This window comes from Neoarius graeffei, chromosome 11 (assembly GCF_027579695.1).
Source record: "Neoarius graeffei isolate fNeoGra1 chromosome 11, fNeoGra1.pri, whole genome shotgun sequence".
Lineage (NCBI taxonomy): Eukaryota > Metazoa > Chordata > Actinopteri > Siluriformes > Ariidae > Neoarius > Neoarius graeffei.
In genome coordinates, this window is record NC_083579.1 from 57405853 (window position 1) to 57425919 (window position 20067).

The following is a 20067-nucleotide window of genomic DNA, read 5'->3' on the forward strand; positions in this document are numbered from 1 at the left end:
TAAATGCATAAGGCATTTAAATATAATGTAAAGTAATGTAACAAATAATATAATGATGATAATTTAATGTACTGAGTAATATAGTGTATATATATTTTGATATTTATTATTGCCTTGTCCTCCCATACTGCAGGTGCTGCAAAGAAATTGAAAACTGCTGCTATTAGTATTCTTTTATTATTTTTAGTTTTATAAATCCTATGCACTTTGTCATTAGTGTGTCCACTTGTTAAAGTGGCATTCCACCATTGGATGTATTCTTTGGCATAAAATACAATACATTTTATGACATGACTAGACAGAGAAATCTTTTAGCTTCAAAATGATATATCAAACATAATTTTTTGACAACGACAAGTATATTAATTTTGCGACCAAAGTCACCTACCCTTTTAATTTCCGCGCGGTAGCGAAAGGTGATGTCATCGGCAGGTTCCCCTTCTTGTGTACCACGTGTCGGTCTATTTTTAGACCAGGAAACCCCCAAAGTGAGAGAGTAATTTCTCCTCGTATATGGGGGCCAAATAAATTGCGAAAAATTGAGTTAATCTTTCAGTTAGCTAGATTTATTGGTATTAGCTAGATTTATTGGTATTATTTTTATCGCGTTCTATCCGCCATTGCTGATAATATGTGCCACGTCACACGTCACGTGGTACACAAGAAGGGGAACCTGCCGATGACATCACGCGCGGAAATTAAAAGGGTAGTTGACTTTGGTCGCAAAATTAATATACTTGTCGTTGTCAAATTATGTTTGATATATCATTTTGAAGCTAAAAGGTTTCTCTATCTAGTGATACCATTTATATATGTTGTCAAAATATATTGTATTTTATGCTAAAGAATACATCCAGTGGTGGAATGGCACTTTAAGTATGGAAACAGTAATATTTGTTTTAATGGCAACTACCTCCAAAGTCGTTTCAATAAATTCAGTTATGAACTGAGTTGCTGAGTTATGCATCAGTTGGAGACACTATCCAGATCGTACACAGCCACTGGTAATTATGCTCTTTTTTTTTTTTTATTTTTATTTTTTTACATTTTCACTGAAGTACGTATGTTGAATATATCGCAATGCATCGCAATAATTCAAGAATCGTGATGCATCGTGATAGTATCGCATCGTAGCATGTGAATCATGATTCGAATTGAATCGTGACTTCTTTGCCAATACCCACCCCTAGTCAACATAACCTTCATTAAAGTGCGTATCACGGGTAAATTCAGGAGCAAGATCAATGTAATTCTCCTATTTTATATTAAACTTTGGTCAAATATCTGTCTTTTTTTTTTTTTTTTTCTGCTGTAGACAAAATTACCCTTCTGGACGAGTGTGTAAAGGGACCTACTTTCATATTTAAAACAACACTAAATTGGTCCAGAATATGCCCTTTAAGCAAAGAGCAGAATGTGTGAGCGAAGAGAGATCTCAAGGATTTAACCAACCAAAACAAGTAGCAATCAGAAACTCCCATTTCAGTTTCAAGCATGTTAAACAAATCTCCATCAGGTGTTTTCTGAATGGTTCAGTGCATGATTCAGTGAGCCATGAATTAGTTTCAGGCATAAGTGTATTACTGTTCAGTCTACCAGCATATGTTACTGCAGGCGGAGATCCATAGATTCTGTCCTAGCGCAGGGCCACAGCTGTTCACTTACCTTTTAGACATTTGCTTATTTTATCCGAAGAGACTTACTATTTAAACTAAAACTGAGCACTTTTGTGCTAAGTCTGAATCTCTCTGGGATTTGAACTCGCCATCTTCCGATCAGTAGCCTGAAGCCTTAACTACTGACCTGCCATGTGTATACTTGGAACGGGAAGAGAGATGCTTATTTCCTGCCTAATGATTTTAAATGAGAGGCCTTTTTAATTAAATATTAAGTAATTTTTTTGTTGTTGTTGTACTGAACAGTACTCGCTGTATTGCAATGTTATTGATGCTGATGGCCTGATTTGACATTTGGTGTTTCGAACTGTTTATACAGAGGATTGGCTCCTGGTGGGGACTAAACCAGGTCATCTCCTTCTCTACAGAATAAAGAAGGATGCAGGTTGGTATTAGTTTTGGTTGCATTTGTTATTGAAACTTTGTTCCTCTACGCTTTCATTTTTATTTCATGGCCTCACCTCTCACAGGCACAAACAGATTTGAGGTACTACTAGAGAAATCCAACAAGAACTTCTCCAAGAAGATCCAGCAGGTATGCACAGTTCTGTCTACGTGACTAAAATCTTAAAAATAATGAAGTAAAGTAACGAACACTCCTGAAACAAGAAACATCTAGTCATGAACCATCCATTTATTGCTGTATGTTAAGTTTTCAGTGTTTCAAAAGCACCGTGTGATGTCTCTCAATTCTTTTTTTTTTGTTATTTATTTTATTTTATTTTTTTCTGCCATCAGCTGTATGTTGTATCCCAGTACAAGATTTTGGTCAGTCTCTTGGGTAAGCATTTTGCTTTTATTTCTTTTTTTTTTTTTGGCCCATACAAGTTTGGCCAGTCTCTTTACCATCTTTAGCAGGTTTCTGATCTTTCCACATTTTAATTTTAGAAAGTGTGATTGTTGTATGCATTGTATAAGTTACTTACCGATGTGTTATTTATTTTCCCAGAGAATAATATCCATGTCCATGACTTGCTCACATTCCAGCAGATCACTGTGGTATCAAAGGCCAAGGGTGCAACACTCTTTGCCTGTGACCTGCAGGTGTGTAAGAAGTTGGTTCAATTATCCAAATTAAGAAAATTATAAGTTTAATCCTTCCCACTTCATTATAATCATTTTTATTACCTTCAGAGCTGGACATTGTTATACCCCTGCTCTGAAGGGGGGGGGTAATACTGGTCTACCTCTGTCAGTCTGTATTTCTGTCCGTCCAAAACACCCTTTTTCTCAGCAACCACAAATCCTAGCCACTTGGTACCAAACTTCAGCTTGGGGTTCTATACCATGTATACTGTTTTCAGGTCTGTCCCACATCGACTTCCTGTTTACCAACCGAACGTATTTACAAAACCTATAGCATGGATTTACAAAGTTTTCATAACACTATTCTCAGCAACTACAAATCACAACTCCTTGATATTTGGTACTGAGCTTCAGCTTGGGGTTCTATACCGTTTTCAGGTCTGTCGCACATCGACTTCCTGTCTACTATGTATTTACAAAACATATAGGGTGGATTTTGATGCTATTTCAAGAAGCGAAATCTCATCTCATTATCTGTAGCCGCTTTATCCTGTTCTACAGGGTCGCAGGCAAGCTGGAGCCTATCCCAGCTGACTACGGGCGAAAGGCGGGGTACACCCTGGACAAGTCGCCAGGTCATCACAGGGCCGACACATATGGCCCTTTTCCACTACCCTTTTTCAGCTCACTTCAGCCCGACACGGCTCGCGTTTCGACTATCTAAGAACAGCACGACTCAGCTCGCTTCAGCCCTGCTCAGCCCCCAAAACTCACATGGTTTTGGAGTGGGGCTGAAGCGAGCCAAACCGAGCTGAGTGAGGCTGGGGGCGTGAGGAGACACTCCCCTGTGCACTGATTGGTGAGGAGGAGTGTCCTCACACGCCCCACGAGCACGCTGGGATCTGTAAACACCGTAACCCCGGAAGAAGGAGAATTACGAGAATTATGAAGCCTTATGCGCCTCGCCTCATCTATACGCTCTTGCCAGTATCTGTTGGCGTTGTCGGTGACAACAAGCCACAGCACCAAGACCAGCAACACTAACGACTCCATGTCCTCCATGTTTATTGTTTACTATCCGGGTTGTGAGACTACCGCTTAAAAGATCACTGATGTCACTGTTTGCGCCGCCTAATGACATCACCTGACGTCCACCCACTTTCGCTAACTCCACCCAATGTGTCCACCCACTTCCAACCAGCACGGTTCAGCGCGATTGTAGTCGAAATGCAACGCCAACAGCCGCACTCAGCTTGACTCAGCCCAACTCAGCCACGTTGGTAGTGGAAAAGCGGCAATAGACATAGACAACCATTCACACCTACGGTCAATTTAGAGTCACCAGTTAACCTAACCTGCATGTCTTTGGACCGTGGGGGAAACCGGAGCACCCGGAGGAAACCCACGCGGACACGGGGAGAACATGCAAACTCCACACAGAAAGGTCCTCGCCGGCCACGGGGCTCGAACCCGGACCTTCTTGCTGTGAGGCGACAGCGCTAACCACTACACCACCGTGCCACCAAGAACGAAATGCTATTTCAAAATGATAGTTTACCAGGATGCTATTTGAAATCCCTGTGGAGAACACTGCTCTTTACTTGCTTGTTTCAGGGATAATTATTTGTTGAAGTCAACATTCGTAACAAGTGTCCTATTCCTTTGATTGCTTGCATAAGCGAGAGCGGGGGGATACGTAAGGGAGCAGTAGCTCACAGTTGAGCTTGTTTTTTATATCTCCAATGTTGGTATAAAGCAGCCTGCAGTGTTACAAGAGTGACCTGGTCACATGCCAGAAGGAGCACTGTACATTGCCAGAATAATGATGAGCTAATAATTGAGTCAGCAATTTTTTGTTCATTATTTTTTCCACAAATTTATTACATTACATACACGGCAGAAATAAGGGTGTTATTATTGATGTGTATATCATCCACATTTGTCTGAGCTTGGTTGAGTGTGTCCATTTTCTTTCCCCCCCCATTTTAGCAGTCCAGTTCAGGTGAAGCAAAGTTGCGGATGTGCGTTGCTGTCAAGAAGAAACTTCAGCTGTATTACTGGAAGGACAGGGAGTTCTATGAATTACAGGTTTGTTGGTGGCATTAAATCACCACACCGGTTTAATTGCTGTCTATACAGTATGTAAAGTGATGCTTTAATCCAGAACGTGTATATTGTGTAACTCACTCAGGGAGATTTCGCAGTTCCTGATATTCCAAAGTCCATGGCTTGGTGTGAAAATTCCATATGTGTGGGTTTCAAGCGTGACTACTATCTAATCCGGGTAGGTCAAAACCCTAGAAGGGTGACTGAATGAAAGGAAAACCAAAATAATGTGTCTTGGTAAAATGTTGGGCCACCACAGGCTAGTAGAAGTTTCAGTGTTCTTGACATGGATTCTACAAGTCTGTGGAACTGTACTAGAGGCAGGAACATTCTTCCAAAACATATATTTCCTCATTGGCTGTTTTTGTGGTGGAGACCGCTGTTTATCATGTCAGTCAAAAATCTCTCATAGATGTTAATTTGGGTTGAGATCTGGTGACCGCAACGGCAATAGCTAATAATATGCATTTCCATGAGCATCAAACCTCATGCCCCGTGGATAGGACATTTATCGTCCTGGAAAAGATCGCGCGCATCAGGAGAGAAATCTTTCCTCACAGGGTAAAGCTGAACAGACAGAATATTGATTTGCAATGATCCTTACCTCTAAGGGGATGTGTAGATTCAAAACGTCCTCAAAATCCCCCACAGCATAACAAGCTGTAACATAAGAGGGTCCCCCCCCCCCCCCCCCCCCCCCCCCCAATTTGTCACATGTCTGTACATGCAGGTTACACAAAGTTCCAAAGCTCAACCTGGAATATAATTGACACTTGCATTACATCAAGTCTTACATTTAAGTTTTTATTCTTTTACCTTTCTAGATGGATGGACGTGGCTCAATTAAAGAGCTGTTCCCAACAGGGAAGCAACTGGAGCCACTGGTTGCCCCACTGGCTGATGGGAAAGTAGCTGTGGGTCAGGATGACCTCACTGTTGTCTTGAATGAGGAAGGAATCTGTACACAGAAGTGTGCTCTCAACTGGACTGACATCCCTGTTGCAATGGGTATGATGCATGTGTGCTGCAACCTGGCTCCTTATTTATTCTTATTTGGGGGGAGATAGTTCTTAACTTCCTGTTTTCAAGGAAATTGTAGACACGTTTTCTCCCATATTATTATCCACCATGAGCGATGCTGCTACTACACCTGAAACATGGATAGTAGAAAGTCTTATGCGATACAGTACTGAACAAAATGTTAATTTTCAGATCCATTGCCAAGGCTTCCTACCTTAAAGAAATACTTTGGCCTAAATGGCGTTTTCACAGTTGTATGTTACCCTAATTGTCGGGGAAGCTCCTGGCCAGTTTAGCATTGTGCAGACTGCGATACCAAAATCGCACACCTGCGTTAAAAGTTGCCGTTAATTGGTACATAAACAGTTTCTTAAAAATGATCAAATGGAGCCATACAATTAAATTGGAGCTATTTAGAATTATTATATTCACCAGTTGTCAGGTACAGGAATTTTGGATTGGCATGGTGAACACTATACATTACTGCATTACTGAGGTGCATTATACAAAACACTTCTAGGCCTTCACACTTTAAAGGGCATATCCTGGACCAATTTTGTTTGTTTTTTTTTATATGAAAGAATGTCCCTTTACACACACATCCAGAAGGGTAATTTTACACAAGGCCATCTGTCTACAGCAGAAAAAAATAAAATAACAAAACGTGTCTGGAAAAATCCCAAGGGAGTCTGGAGCCAGATTCGTGACGTTACCTGCGGAAGCACCAGCAGGCTGCGCGAGCTTTCCACGGTTTCAGTGCACAGCCTGTGTAGACCAAGCGCTCCCATTTCTCTCTCATTGTCCGGTCTTTTGGAAAACGATGAGTACTAATCCCATCAAGATTGGTGTTGCTACACCCTCCTACGATACATCTGTTAACCATTTTAATAATTGCGTGATAACGTTGAAGAAATTTGCAGAAAACCACCAGGTCGTTTTCTCATAAACAAACCAGCGCTGACGTAGGATTCCGAAGGAGGCGTCCCACACGCAACGTCACGAAAATCAATGTTTCCCGGGAAATCCAAATGGCAGGTTTTTTCCGAGGCGGACCGATTCGCCTCAAATGGCTTGATTTCAACTGAATTTTTCTGGTATTGCGCAAGGTAAAAAAAATTGTGCAAAATGTGACAGATATTTTACCAAAGTTTATTATAAAATAGGAGAATTAGATTGATCTTGCAGGGGTGGCACGGTGGTGTAGTGGTTAGCGCTGTCGCCTCACAGCAAGAAGGTCCAGGTTCGAGCCCCGTGGCCGGCGAGGGCCCTTCTGTGCGGAGTTTGCATGTTCTCCCCGTGTCCGCGTGGGTTTCCTCCGGGTGCTCCGGTTTCCCCCACAGTCCAAAGACATGCAGGTTAGGTTAACTGGTGACTCTAAATTGACCGTAGGTGTGAATGTGAGTGTGAATGGTTGTCTGTGTCTATGTGTCAGCCCTGTGATGACCTGGCGACTTGTCCAGGGTGTACCCCGCCTTTTGCCCGTAGTCAGCTGGGATAGGCTCCAGCTTGCCTGTGACCCTGTAGAAGGGTAAAGCGGCTAGAGATAATGAGATGAGATTGATCTTGCTTCTGAATTTACCTGTGATATGCACTTTAAGCCATACTTCACGAGTCTGTTTTGTTTCTTACTCGGTGTTAAATTTGTTTTTAAATGGAATTTTTTTTCTGGATATGTGACAAACTTTTTGTCCAGGGGTTGGGTGTTGTTTTTTTTTTTTTTTTTTTTTTTTTTTTTAAATGAGTATGTTGTGCTTTTATACCATATTTATTTGTATTTTGTAGGCAACTTTTACTTTGAATTCACTCTTAAAAAGGCACATACTTATTTAAGCTGAGTTATGTTTAAGTTTGGATGATGTCAGCACAGGCTTTGTTTTCAGTATTTTTGCTTTATAGCTTCACTAAGCTCGCTTGCGCACACGTGTGCGTGCTCTGGTCCGGAGGGACCTCACCTCTTCGCGCTCTCCCTCTTTTTCTCTGCTCAGTCATCACTGAAACAGACACACATGATCACACCTGTTGTCAATTAATGTCATTTTGCCACTCACCTTCCCTGGCCCTGCCCTCGATTCACAAACTGACACTTGACCACGCCCCTGCTGCCACACAGTTATTCCACAAAATCGAGTCGTACATGAGCTGATAGCCGATGAGGCGTGGAACACTGGGTTGGCTGTAAGCCACATATGACGAGGCTGAATGGAATAACTTTTTTTATATCCACATTCACTGGATTTTGTGAAACGCAGCATTTTATTTTTTGCAAATTTGATGATAACTTTATACAAAACGTCCGACAAAATAATTTCCGCTTAGAATGTAAACAAACCGGCAAAATGACCGTAGCAATTTGTGAAAAATGCTGCTATAATAAGTTTTCGAGTAGAGGTTATTTCGTCCTCGGTTGGTTCAGCAACACGCTCTGCCATTTTATTTTTCTCTACTCATGATATAGGAGCTGATGGCCTGGTAGTAGAGTAGCCAATCAGAGTGCATAATTGCTCATATCCAGTGAATGTGGATAGAACAATTGGTGTCATTTCCTCACTGAAATGTTGCTCCATAGAGGAGGGTAACAAGCCCTCAACATTTTCCTCCTCAGCGCATGTGTAAAATCTCTGGATCTCCCTGAAACATGCATTATGTTGTGAGATGGAGGCTTTGCTTATGCCTAGCTTCAAATGGATTTTCTGCCCCATGGGACTGGGGGAATTTTATATTTGCAGAATGCCTCCATGTTACTTGCAGAGTCGGATGTTTCTCGGGTTTTTTTTTCTGTATTTCACAGCCAACATTTAGATAATTTTTTTTTTCCTGTAATTATGTAGCTCAGTTGTGTGCATTAGTTGTGCTTTTATTTATTTATTTATTTATTTATTTATTTATTATTATTATTTTTTTAAGTCTGTCAAAATCTGAAAAGCCTCAAAGGTTTGCTTTCTAGTCTCTCACACAGTCTCATTTCTCTACACCTTCAGAGCACCAGCCTCCTTACATTATAGCTGTGCTGCCACGGTATGTGGAGATTCGCACCTTTGAACCAAGGCTGTTGGTGCAGAGTGTGGAGTTACAGAGGCCACGTTTCATCACCTCTGCAGGGTGAGACATTCACACACTTCAGAATAAATCACCAGCATTTCTTTCTGAAGACATTCACAGTGAAGTTATTCTGAAACAATGACCTCATCCCTGCTATTGCTTTACTGACAGTCCTGACCAGCCTTATGGTGACATTTTAATGTTCTCTTCATGCTCCTACTGCCTTTTTTTTTTTTTTTTTTTGGTTGCAGGCCCAATATTGTGTACGTTGCCAGCAACCATTTTGTCTGGCGACTTGTGCCAGTCTCCATAGCAAGCCAAATTCGGCAGCTCCTACAGGACAAACAGTTTGAGCTGGCACTTCAGCTAGCGGTGAGTTAATCCAGTAACTGCAACATCTTTGCCTGACAAGTCCTTCAACACTTGCCTAACCACTTTCCACTTAAGGTTTTTTTTTTTCCCCCCTTAAAGGAACAGTCCACCGTACTTCCATAATGAAATATGTTGTTCTCTGAATTGAGACGAGCTGCTCCGTACCTCTCCGAGCTTTGCGCGACCTCCCAGTCAGTCAGATGCGCTGTCACTCTTGTTAGCAATGTAGCTAGGCTCAGTATGGCCAATGGTATTTTTTTGGGGCTGTAGTTAGATGCGACCAAACTCTTCCACGTTTTTCCTGTTTACATAGGTTTATATGACCAGTGACATGAAACAAAGTTCAATTACACAAATTGAAACGTGGCGATTTTTCTGTGCTATGGAAAGTCCACACTATGACAGGCGTACTAACACCTTCTGCGCGCTTCGACAGCGCATTGATACCTTCACTCCTCTTCGGGCACGGCCAGGCGGGCAAATGCCCTGGTCCGTCCGCCCTGTCTTTAAAAAAAAAAAAAAGGTACAACTCGAGCCCCATGATAAAACTGGGACTTTGTCATTTTTTCAGCCTAAGGCCCATGGTAAAACCACACTTCCAGGAGGGGCTGCCGTCTGCCTCCCAAGCCGGCCGAGAGCGCTCCTCGTCGGGCACGGCCAGGTGGGCGAATGCCCTGATCCATCCACCCTGTCTAAAAAAAAAAAAAAAAATGGTACAACTCCGAGTGAAGGTATCAATGTACTGTCGAAGCGCGCAGAAGGTGTTAGTACGCCTGTCATTATAGTGCGGACTTTCCATAGCATAGAAAATCGCCACGTTTCAATTTGTGTAACTGAACTTGTTTCATATCACTGGTCATATAAACCTATGTAAACAGGAAAAACGCGGAAGAGTTTGGTCGCATCTAACTACAACCCCCAAAAATACCATTGGCCATACTGAGCCTAGCTACATTGCTAACAGGAGTGACGGCGCGTCTGACTGACTGGGAGGTCGCGCAAAGCTCGGAGAGGTACGGAGCAGCTCGTCTCAATTCAGAGAAGAACATATTTCATTATAGAAGTACGGTGGACTGTTCCTTTAAATTTGTTCCTGTATTAGAACTCAAGTAGTGTTTAGACTTGGCACGTCATGAACGTTGTAATGACCCATATGTATTACTTGAACTATACTGCTGATTTCAAGCTATTAACCAATATCATTCTGCAGTACTTTGATGGCTTTTTAAAATTTCTGTTAGTATTGGGAACACGTTTAGAAATGCACTTCGCACCCAACTGTCTCTTCACCTTGTTTCTTCCTTCCTCTTTCTTCTTCTTCTTTCTTCCTTCTCCCCCCCCCCCCCCAAGCAGAAGATGAAGGATGACGCAGATGGTGATAAGAAGCAGCAGATTCACCATATTCAGAATCTGTATGCCTTTAATCTCTTCTGTCAGAAGCGTTTTGATGAGTCTATGCAGGTGTTTGCCAAGTTGGGGACAGGTGAGTGTGTGTGTCAAGGACAACGTCTGCAATAAATTAAACTGTTATTTTTGAAAACCCTGAACAAATGTAGGTTATAGATTAGAGGGGGGAGAAATCTTCATTTTCTTATACCTTTTTATGCACGATGAATTCATAAAGTTGTTCTTAATCAGGCTGTACTCAAGCTTATCTAAACGTGTTGTAGATTTAACAAAAAGTGATCACAGTACTAGAAGGTTTTGTTTGTCACAGATTTTCTGTATCATTTCATAAGCCAGGGTTCCCAAATGTTCGAGTGTAGGACAATGGACGATAGCATCGCCTGACTTTAGAGCAGAGCAACAAACCATCTTTCTCTGATGCAGCTTAGTTTCACTTTCTCCATGACGCTAAAGACAAATGAAGCCATGAATGGCTTCGCTCACAAAACGTATTGCTCAGTCTCACAAGCGCATATGATTATTTTGTGTTTGAGAACAAAAAATGAAGGAGACGATTGTTGGAGCCATATTTATATTCAACTTAGGTTTGTAAAACATGTTGCCATATAGTTATTCTCAATGCATTTTTATTTAGTTATATAACTTTTATTTTGTTAGTTATACTTACCTGGTTACCTGGACAAAAAGTTATACTTACCAGATGTATACTTGCCTACCTGAAACTTGAATTGATTTCTTGCCGTATGACTGCGGACACGCCCCATAGACGTGCCGATGGCGCGAAACCTGATGTTTAATCAGTGCTTCCAGCTTGTGTTTGCTAGGATGGCAGTAGATAGGAAAAGTTTTCAGACCGCAGAAACCCAGGAACTCAAGACGTAAGAACTGTTAGAAATACTTTGTTCGTTTTACTTCCTTTGTTTGCAACTGGAAAGAGAACCGGACTGGATGGAATAAGAAGCAACTTTACTTCATCTTTGCCGTGAGTGCTTAATTGATTGCGTGTCGGGAACCACTTGCTCCATCCTCACTTGGCATTCTGAAAAACGCCATAACGATAGATTAGAATTTCAGCTTTCAGTTTCCTGACATTTACATCTAGATGTGTGAAACAACCTAGAACATGGCACTTTGTCAACAATTGTCCAAATTGGAAAAAGTCCTGGAAAATTTAGTGTTTTTAAAAAAAAAAAAGTAAGCGTAACGTCAGTTTTGATGACACGGGATGTCCCATCCTCTGTTATAGATCCAACTCATGTGATTGGGCTGTATCCAGACCTCCTGCCCTCTGACTACCGTAAACAGCTGCATTACCCCAATCCTTTGCCCACACTCACTGGTGTAGAGCTGGAGAAGGCCCACCTGGCTCTGATCGACTACCTAACGCAGGTCTGCACACACAAGGCCTCACAAACATGCGATCTTATTGAGATGTTTGCATTGCTTTTCAGTTTCATTTTACTAACACGCCTTTTATTTCTTTTATTTTTTTTAAATTACATAGAAGCGCAGTCATTTGGTGAAGCAGCTGAATGACTCTGACCCCTCCACCACGTCCCCGCTTATGGAGGGCACGCCTACAATCAAAAGCCGCAAAAAGCTCCTTCAGATCATAGACACCACCCTGCTCAAATGCTACCTTCATGTAAGGTCCCCCTTCATGTGCACCTTCTGCCTGATACTGTTTTGCTTACTTCTGGTGCCCGGACTTGTGACTGCTCCTTGTCATAAAACCATATCGGAAATTAGTGCTTGCCTGTAGTCTGAACAGGGCTTGAGGGTTCCAAAGTGAGACTCTTGTGTGCTTATTACTTTTGTAATAATTCTGTTTTTAGACCAATGTGGCCTTGGTGTCACCCCTTCTGCGTCTAGAAAACAATCATTGTCATGTGGAGGAGAGTGAGTATGTGCTGAAGAAGGCCCACAAGTACAGTGAGCTCATCATCCTCTATGAGAAGAAGGGCTTGCATCAGAAGGGTAAATATAACGTTGCAGTCACACATGTTCCCAGCACAGCAACATCCTCATGAAACACTATTTGGCACAAAACACAATGTCCTAGATCTTGAGGTAAAGTGTATAGTTTACAACCCAAAAAAAACTACAGAAAATACACATTCTGTATGTATGCAGAATAAATAATTCTATAGAAATGCATATTGGATCCTCACTGAAGAACCAAAAGTCTAGGGGGTGGAGCTGGACCTAATCCAACTCCACCTATCACCTAACCTTGATCCACACAGAAATGCACAATGCTAGCCAATTGAGGTATTTCACCTGACATCACAGGGTCACGTGACGCCCCAGTGTCCACCATTTTGAAGGTCATGCTAGCTAAAGTCAACAACATAGTAGCTAGTATGTTACTGTAGCAATGTTTATGTTCAGTCATTTGGATGACTGTTAAAACCTTTCAGTCTCAAGTTTTTCCTTTACTGTATTTACTAGTTTACTGTAATTATGATCCGCCAGCTATTTACACCGGATCCAGTGTAAATAGCTGCCGGCGCGCGCTCCGGCTTGCTCCCCCTCAAATTAAGCAGCGCGCTCCGGCTTGCTCCCCCTCAAATTAAGCAGCGCGCTCCGGCTTGCTCCCGGAGTGCTCCAGCCGAGGTTCCGGAGCACGCTCCGGCTTACTCCCCCTCGAATTAAGCAGCGCGCTCCGGCTTGCTCCCGGAGTGCTCCGGCCGAGGTTCCGGAGCACGCTCCAGCTTACTCCCCCTCAAATTAAGCAGCGCACTCCGGCTTGCTCCCGGAGTGCTCCGGCCGAGGTTCCAGAGCACGCTCCGGCTTACTCCCCCTTGAATTAAGCAGCGCGCTCCGGCTTGCTCCCGGAGTGCTCCAGCCGAGGTTCCGGAGCACGCTCCGGCTTACTCCCCCTCGAATTAAGCAGCGCTCTCCGGCTTGCTCCCGGAGTGCTCCGGCCGAGGTTCCGGAGCACGCTCCGGCTTGCTCCCCCTCTAATTAAGCAGCGTGCTCCGGCTTGCTCCCGGAGTGCTCCGGCCGAGGTTCCGGAGCATGCTCCGGCTTGCTCCCCCTCAAATTAAGCAGCGCGCTCCGGCTTGCTCCCGGAGTGCTCCGGCCGAGGTTCCGGAGCACGCTCCGGCTTGCTCCCCCTCAAATTAAGCAGCGCGCTCCGGCTTGCTCCCGGAGCGCGCTGCTTAATTTGAAGGGGAGCAAGCCGGAGCGTGCTCCGGCAGCTATTTACACTGGATCCAGTGTAAATAGCTGCCGGATCATAATTACAGTAAACTAGTAAATACAGTAAAGGAAAAACTTGAGACTGAAAGGTTTTAACAGTCATCCAAATGACTGAACGTAAACATTGCTACAGTAACATACTAGCTACTATGTTGTTGACATTAGCTAGTGCTAACAGCTAGCTGCTAGTACACTGCTACAACACAGACACCGACCCTAATAATACAGTTCTTGGTCATTGCCTGGTAACAGCAAATTTATAACGGGTCATGTTTCAACAGACTAAGAAGTTATTTCAATGACATTTAATAACATGTTGTTTATCCTGAGGACCGAAAGTAAATGAAAATGTGAACAAACCTTAGCTGTAATAAGATGGTGACCACCGGCTCCAGGGACGACCCGCTGATGTAGGCATGTTACCCAGCCTGACACAAAATATTTGTAGGCATCCAAACTCGTATACGCTTTCAGATCAATACCTGTGTATGGCGATGGGTTTTTAACAACATAGGTATACAGATCATGTGGGCCGAAGTCAGGTAAAGATGAGGGCTTCGTGTACTTCCGTACGTCAGTGAACAATCCTGGGGGAAGCAGGTAAACGTTGTTCTCTAAGCCTGCTAACCTCAATTTTTGCAAATACCTCTCCCTCTGCTGACCCTGTAAATGCCCTACGTCACTGGATAGTGAAGGTGTTTTCTGCATCTCGCTCCTTTTTCTTTTATGTTTTTCGTTTGTCGCCTTCCTCGCATTCAAACTGATTCGAGCCGTGACGTCCAAAATGGCAGCCTAACGATGCATCACATGACTTGGTCACGTGGGTGAAAAACCTCAATTGCCAGTCACTGGCGTCTGTGAACTCATGTATGTGGAAGAGGGTAAAAAGCGCTTTCCTTCAAGTGTGTTACATGGTCATTGAAGAATGTGTTTGTTAACGGTCACTGTTCCTGGTAGGTGTGTTGTGTGTCAAAGAGGAGAGCTGGGTATGTGGGTGGTAACTGGAAGAGATATTGGATTGTGCATTTTATTATTTTTTTTTTTTGCAGGAACATTGTGAAATAACACAGTTTAATTAGATTGTTCATACCTAAAAGTTAAGAACAAAGTTATTCAGTAGTATCTGAATTTGACTGTCGTCTTGTGTTCGCCTGATAATTTTAATCATCACCAAACCTTCACTTGTTGCAGCTGTACTATATATTTGTACCAGACCTTGATTTAATCAGAAGCTGCTTATAAACAGGCAGAGTTACAAACAACTGGGAGCCAGTAGCTCAGTGAAGTATAAAAATCTAAATATAAAAAAAAATTAAAGACAAGGAAACTGGGCAAAAGAAGAGTGTGTCAAAAGGTTAATTCGTTAAGTCTCCTGTGTACTGATTCAGAAGAGATATGTTCCAGGATTCATGCTTGCATTTTTAGTTCCATGTAATCCCACAGAAGATGAATGTATTTGAGTGGTCATGTCATGTTTTGAATGAGCCAGGAAACCCAAGCAGTATATTCAAATGAAAAGCAGTCTGAGAGAACTGCTTTTCATGAGAACAGCTTGTCTCACAAAGCTACTGTAATTATAACTATGTAGGTCTACGCTCCTATTTCAAAAGCTATCAGTATGGAACAGCAGTTTGATGAAATTGTGGATATTTCTAGTAGAGAAGTGTCCAGGTCACGGTTTCCATGGATTAAGGTGTCTTAAATTTCTGTTCCTGCATTTGTGGAAAGATGTACAAAGGTTATATATAGGAATCGCTATTTGTATGCGGCTATGACTGACCGTGAGTTGGCCTAGTGGTTAGCGTGTCCGCCTCTCAATCGGGAGATTGCGAGTTCTTCTCACGGTCGGGTCATACCAAAGACCATCGTAAAAATGGTACCTACTGCCATCTGGCAAGGCACGCCCCAATACAGATGCGAGTGGGGAGTCAAACTCTCGCAGTTACCAGAGGACTAGCCCCCCACTGTAACCCTAGCTGTGTAAGTGGCGAGAGGCCGAGGGCTACGGAAGCGGAGCTTGGAGCCACCCTATGCGCTACATGGCGTGGGAAGGACTTTGATTTGATGAGGATGCTTTATGGAAAGGCAGGATGAATAAACCTATGGAGATGCATACGGTAGTGTAATTATGTACAGTACCAGTCAAAGGTTTGGACATTTGCCTTCTGATTCAATGGCTTTTCTTATATTTTATTAAGACACCATGTTTTAAAGTAATGATGGATGTCAGTTCTCTTTACTTACTGTAGTTGAACGGTTCTTGACACAATTATGGATTATTACAGTTGTCGTATAGGGCTGTTTAGTGTATTTTTATAATTTGCTATTTGTTTGATCTCCGACACATTAAGAAGGCAAGAAATTGCACTAATTAACTTTTTGATGTGAGGCACCAGTTAATTGAAAAGTATTCCAGGTGACTACCTCATGAAGCTGGTTAAGATAATGCCAATAGTGTGTAAAGCATCAAGGTAAACCGTGGCTACGCTGAAGAATCTAAAATGACTTTTTTTTTTTTTATCATTCCATATGTTTCATAGTTTTGATGTATTCAGTATTGTTCTACAATGTAGAAAATGGTCAGAATACAGAAAAACCTCTGCATGAGTAAGTGTGTCCAAACTTGTGTGTGTAATATATAAAATTACTGTGTGTAAACTGTTGTGATGTAATGCTTTACAGACAAGATTGAAGATATTGGTTGGCTCGCACCCCTTCTTCCTTCATGTTTTCGAAACTAGCCACATTATTCTGCCCGTCACATTTGAACTGCTGTCAAGTCAGTCTTTCTGCTTGATGCATGCTGTAAAAACTTGTTTGCCATGTTAAAGTGCATATCACGGGTAAATTCAGGCGCAAGATCAATGTAATTCTCCTATTTAATATTAAACTTTGGTCAAATATCTGTAACGTTCTCTGCAATTTTTTTTTACCTTGCGCAATACCAGAAAAATTCGGTTGAAATCAAGCCATTTGAGGCGAATTGGTCCGCCTCGGAAAAAACTTGGCGTTTGGATTTCCCAGCAAACATTGATTTTCGTGACATCATCTGCGGGACGCCTCCCTCTGAATCCTACGTCAGCGCCGGTTTGTTTGAGAAAACGGCCTGGTGGTTTTTTGCCAATTTCTTCAACGTTATCACGTAATTATTAAAATGGTTAACAGATGTATCGTAGGAGGGTGTAGCAACACCAATCTTGATGGGATCAGTACTCATCGTTTCCCAAAAGACCGGACAATGAGAGAGAAATGGGAGCGCTTGGTCTATACAGGCTGTGCACTGAAACCGTGCAAAGCTCGCGCAGCCTGCTGGCGCTTCCGCAGGTGACGTCATGAATCTGGCTCCAGACTCCCTTGGGATTTTTCCAGGCGTGTTTTATTTTTTTCTGCTGTAGACAGATGGCCTTGTGCAAAATTACCCTTCTGGATGAGTGTGTAAAGGGACATACTTTCATATTTACAAAAACAAAAAAAACCACGAAATTTGTCCAGAATATGCACTTTAAGTAGTGGTGAAGGGTTAAGAGATCTCTGAAAGAGTGGTAGTCTAATGAAAATGGTAATCTGTAGCCCTGCAGGTCCTGCTGGATCAGTCTACTAAAGCCAACTCCCCTCTAAAGGGTCATGAACGGACAGTGCAGTATCTCCAGAGACTGGGTAAGTGTTTCTCTCCCTATTGTGTACACTTTCATTTACCAGTAAGCATTTGCACATGTCGGGAACAATGCAGCCTCCTTAAATTAGGCTTTCTTTTTAAAACCAAGACAGTGAATGGTTAAACTTTTTGGTTTTGCAACCCAACAACAGTGTGACAGACTCCCGTCTGAATTCAGAGCCCTGCACTAATTCTGTGTTACTCCTACAAGTGATCCTCCAATAATTTTCAGGGGTCTCCCTCTCCTTCCCCTCCCCAACCCCCCCCAACCTTGTGGCTAAATGAACAGTACGTTCAGTTCAAATGTCCTAAAGTCTTTAATCTTCACTATGTTCTTATCATCCGTACTCTACTCACAGCTTGCTGCACTATGCTTGCTTGCTTTCCCAGGGGCAGAGAATCTCGGCATTATCTTTGAGTTTTCCCCATGGGTGCTAAAGATTTGTCCAGAGGACGGTCTCAAGGTGAGAGCTGTAGTGGTTTGTTCTTGGTACTAATTAAAATGACATTTTAATTTGTTTTGGTTAACGCATGCTGAATGAGTGAGTTGTAAAGACAAAGTAATAATCAAAACAATGTTTTATTTTGGTGTGTAGTATGTTTCACGAAAATAAAACACAGCATATTGGCATGGCACGTTCTACCAAAAACAGTCATACTAAGAGCTTGGCTTTAATTGCATGTTGAGGGACCATCAGGTTGTCCAGGGTTCATAGCTTAGATCATTCCCAAACTGACCAAAATATCTGGTTTGACATGGATAATGAATACATTTTAATGGACTTGTTGTTTTTGTCTGCTGTATTTGAACTGTGAAAATTACCAGCTTTGCTGATCACTTCTGCCAGCAAATAAATCTGACAAAATGGGTGACCCCCACACACCGATGATAACATGTGGGTGGACAGTGACTTGGATGGTGTTTGAACATGGGGGTGTGTAGTGATGAGGCAAAAGGCCACTGGAGTTGCTCTTTAACTGTCCCTTTTTTTCTTTTTGGGAACAGATTTTTACAGAGGACCTTACGGAGGTAGAAATGCTGCCCAGAGACAAGGTGCTATACTTCCTGAAGGAGGGTTTTAATGAACTGGCTGTGCCATATCTGGAGCACATTATCCATGTGTGGGAGGAAACGGGCCCTGACTTCCACAATGTGCTGATCCAGCTCTACCTGGAGAGAGTACAAGCGCTGATGAAAGAGTATCTCAACTCGCTGCCTGAGGGTGAGGGCTGTTGGCTCCCTAATAAATCGTGTTCCTCTAACAGACCAGTTACTGAATGCAGTTGTAACTGGATTGTGACTACTACCGTCTCCACCACCCCCAACTAAACACTAATGCATTTTAACTTCAGGTCTCTCAAAAATGCAGCACTGATTTCTTTGTTGCATTTAAAAGAAAATGTGCATTTTAATGTACACTACCGTTCAAAAGTTTGGGGTCACTTTGAAATGTCCTTATTTTTGAAAGCAAAGCACTGTTCTTTTCAATGAAGATCACTTTAAACTAATCAGAAATACACTCTATACATTGCTAATGTGGTAAATGACTATTCTAGCTAAATTCTACTAAATGTCTGGTTTTTGGTAGCCTAGTAAACTAGACCCACCCGCCTAGCGGCCAAAAAGATTTTTGCCTAGCGAATGGGTCTAGCCTCGCACCATATAAACAAAAACACCCCGGGCACCAAATCGTGCCCGCCAATCACAACGCAAGGTTTTTGTTTGGATTCTTTGGGCGGGCTTTTGCAGGAGTGACTACAAAGCCGCGCGACGCTGGAGAAAGCACAACAGGAAAGATGGCTACGGCTATTGAACAGCGCGCGTTTGACTCCGCTTTGGAATCAGTTTTAGAAGAATTAGACTTGGAGTTTTTGTTGAAACATGAGCAGGAAGAGGCTCTCCGCTCATTCCTTTTCAAGAAGGACGTTTTCTCTGTTTTGCCGACCGGCTATGGCAAAAGTCTGATCTACCAGCTGGCTCCGCTCGTAGCCAAAAGGATGGGGCTAGTTTGTGCAGTACGAAGAATTAATAAACAGCTTTGAAACATTACTTTTTGATTGTTTCTTATTTTCCCGTTATTTTAAATTTAAGGGAAATTATTTCACCAAACACCACTAAATAAAAACTCTCAAAAACAGTTTAAGCAAACCCTTGAAAAACACTTGGAAAAAATAAGTGTTTGTTAAGTATGTGGTACAGACTCCAAACTTGTAGTCATTATCTCCAAACTTCTTAATATCTAGAACCTGTTTATTAATTAATACGCATTTTGAAAAAATTTTTATTTCAAGGTCTCCCCCACTGCTTTCTGTCGCTCTGACTACGTCACAGTCACTGTTGCGCTGATTGGTCAGAGCGTTGGCCTATACGCACAGAGACAGTTTGAAAGACAGCGGTTTGTTCCTCCTACACCTGTCGGAAATGTCTACGGATCGAGGCCAGACTAAATATTCACATTTAGTCTGGCTTGCCAGGCTAGGTTTTTGGTGCAATATCTCCATAGGCGTATAGAGGCCCATTTCCAGCAACTCTCACTCCAGTGTTCTAATGGTACAGTGTGT

The 20067-nt window shown here is 42.5% G+C and overlaps 1 protein-coding gene across 2 annotated transcripts in view; it reads left to right on the forward strand.

Annotated features, from left to right (window-relative positions):
* vps39 (VPS39 subunit of HOPS complex) overlaps positions 1-20067 on the forward strand; it is a 32370-nt gene that overhangs the window by 5581 nt on the left and 6722 nt on the right. The window contains exons 1-17 of one of the 2 annotated variants that reach the window (XM_060934332.1): positions 838-1004; positions 1996-2061; positions 2147-2211; positions 2415-2457; positions 2626-2720; positions 4692-4790; positions 4894-4986; positions 5633-5816; positions 8807-8927; positions 9119-9239; positions 10593-10722; positions 11893-12035; positions 12151-12291; positions 12482-12623; positions 17421-17507; positions 17896-17969; positions 18512-18728. In XM_060934332.1, the coding sequence (XP_060790315.1) occupies positions 962-1004; positions 1996-2061; positions 2147-2211; positions 2415-2457; positions 2626-2720; positions 4692-4790; positions 4894-4986; positions 5633-5816; positions 8807-8927; positions 9119-9239; positions 10593-10722; positions 11893-12035; positions 12151-12291; positions 12482-12623; positions 17421-17507; positions 17896-17969; positions 18512-18728 (1864 nt within the window). In that variant the 5' untranslated portion in view covers positions 838-961. Of the gene's footprint in view, positions 1-837; positions 1005-1995; positions 2062-2146; positions 2212-2414; positions 2458-2625; positions 2721-4691; positions 4791-4893; positions 4987-5632; positions 5817-8806; positions 8928-9118; positions 9240-10592; positions 10723-11892; positions 12036-12150; positions 12292-12481; positions 12624-17420; positions 17508-17895; positions 17970-18511; positions 18729-20067 lie in introns of those variants that run through there. The other variant, XM_060934331.1, reaches the window with a different exon arrangement.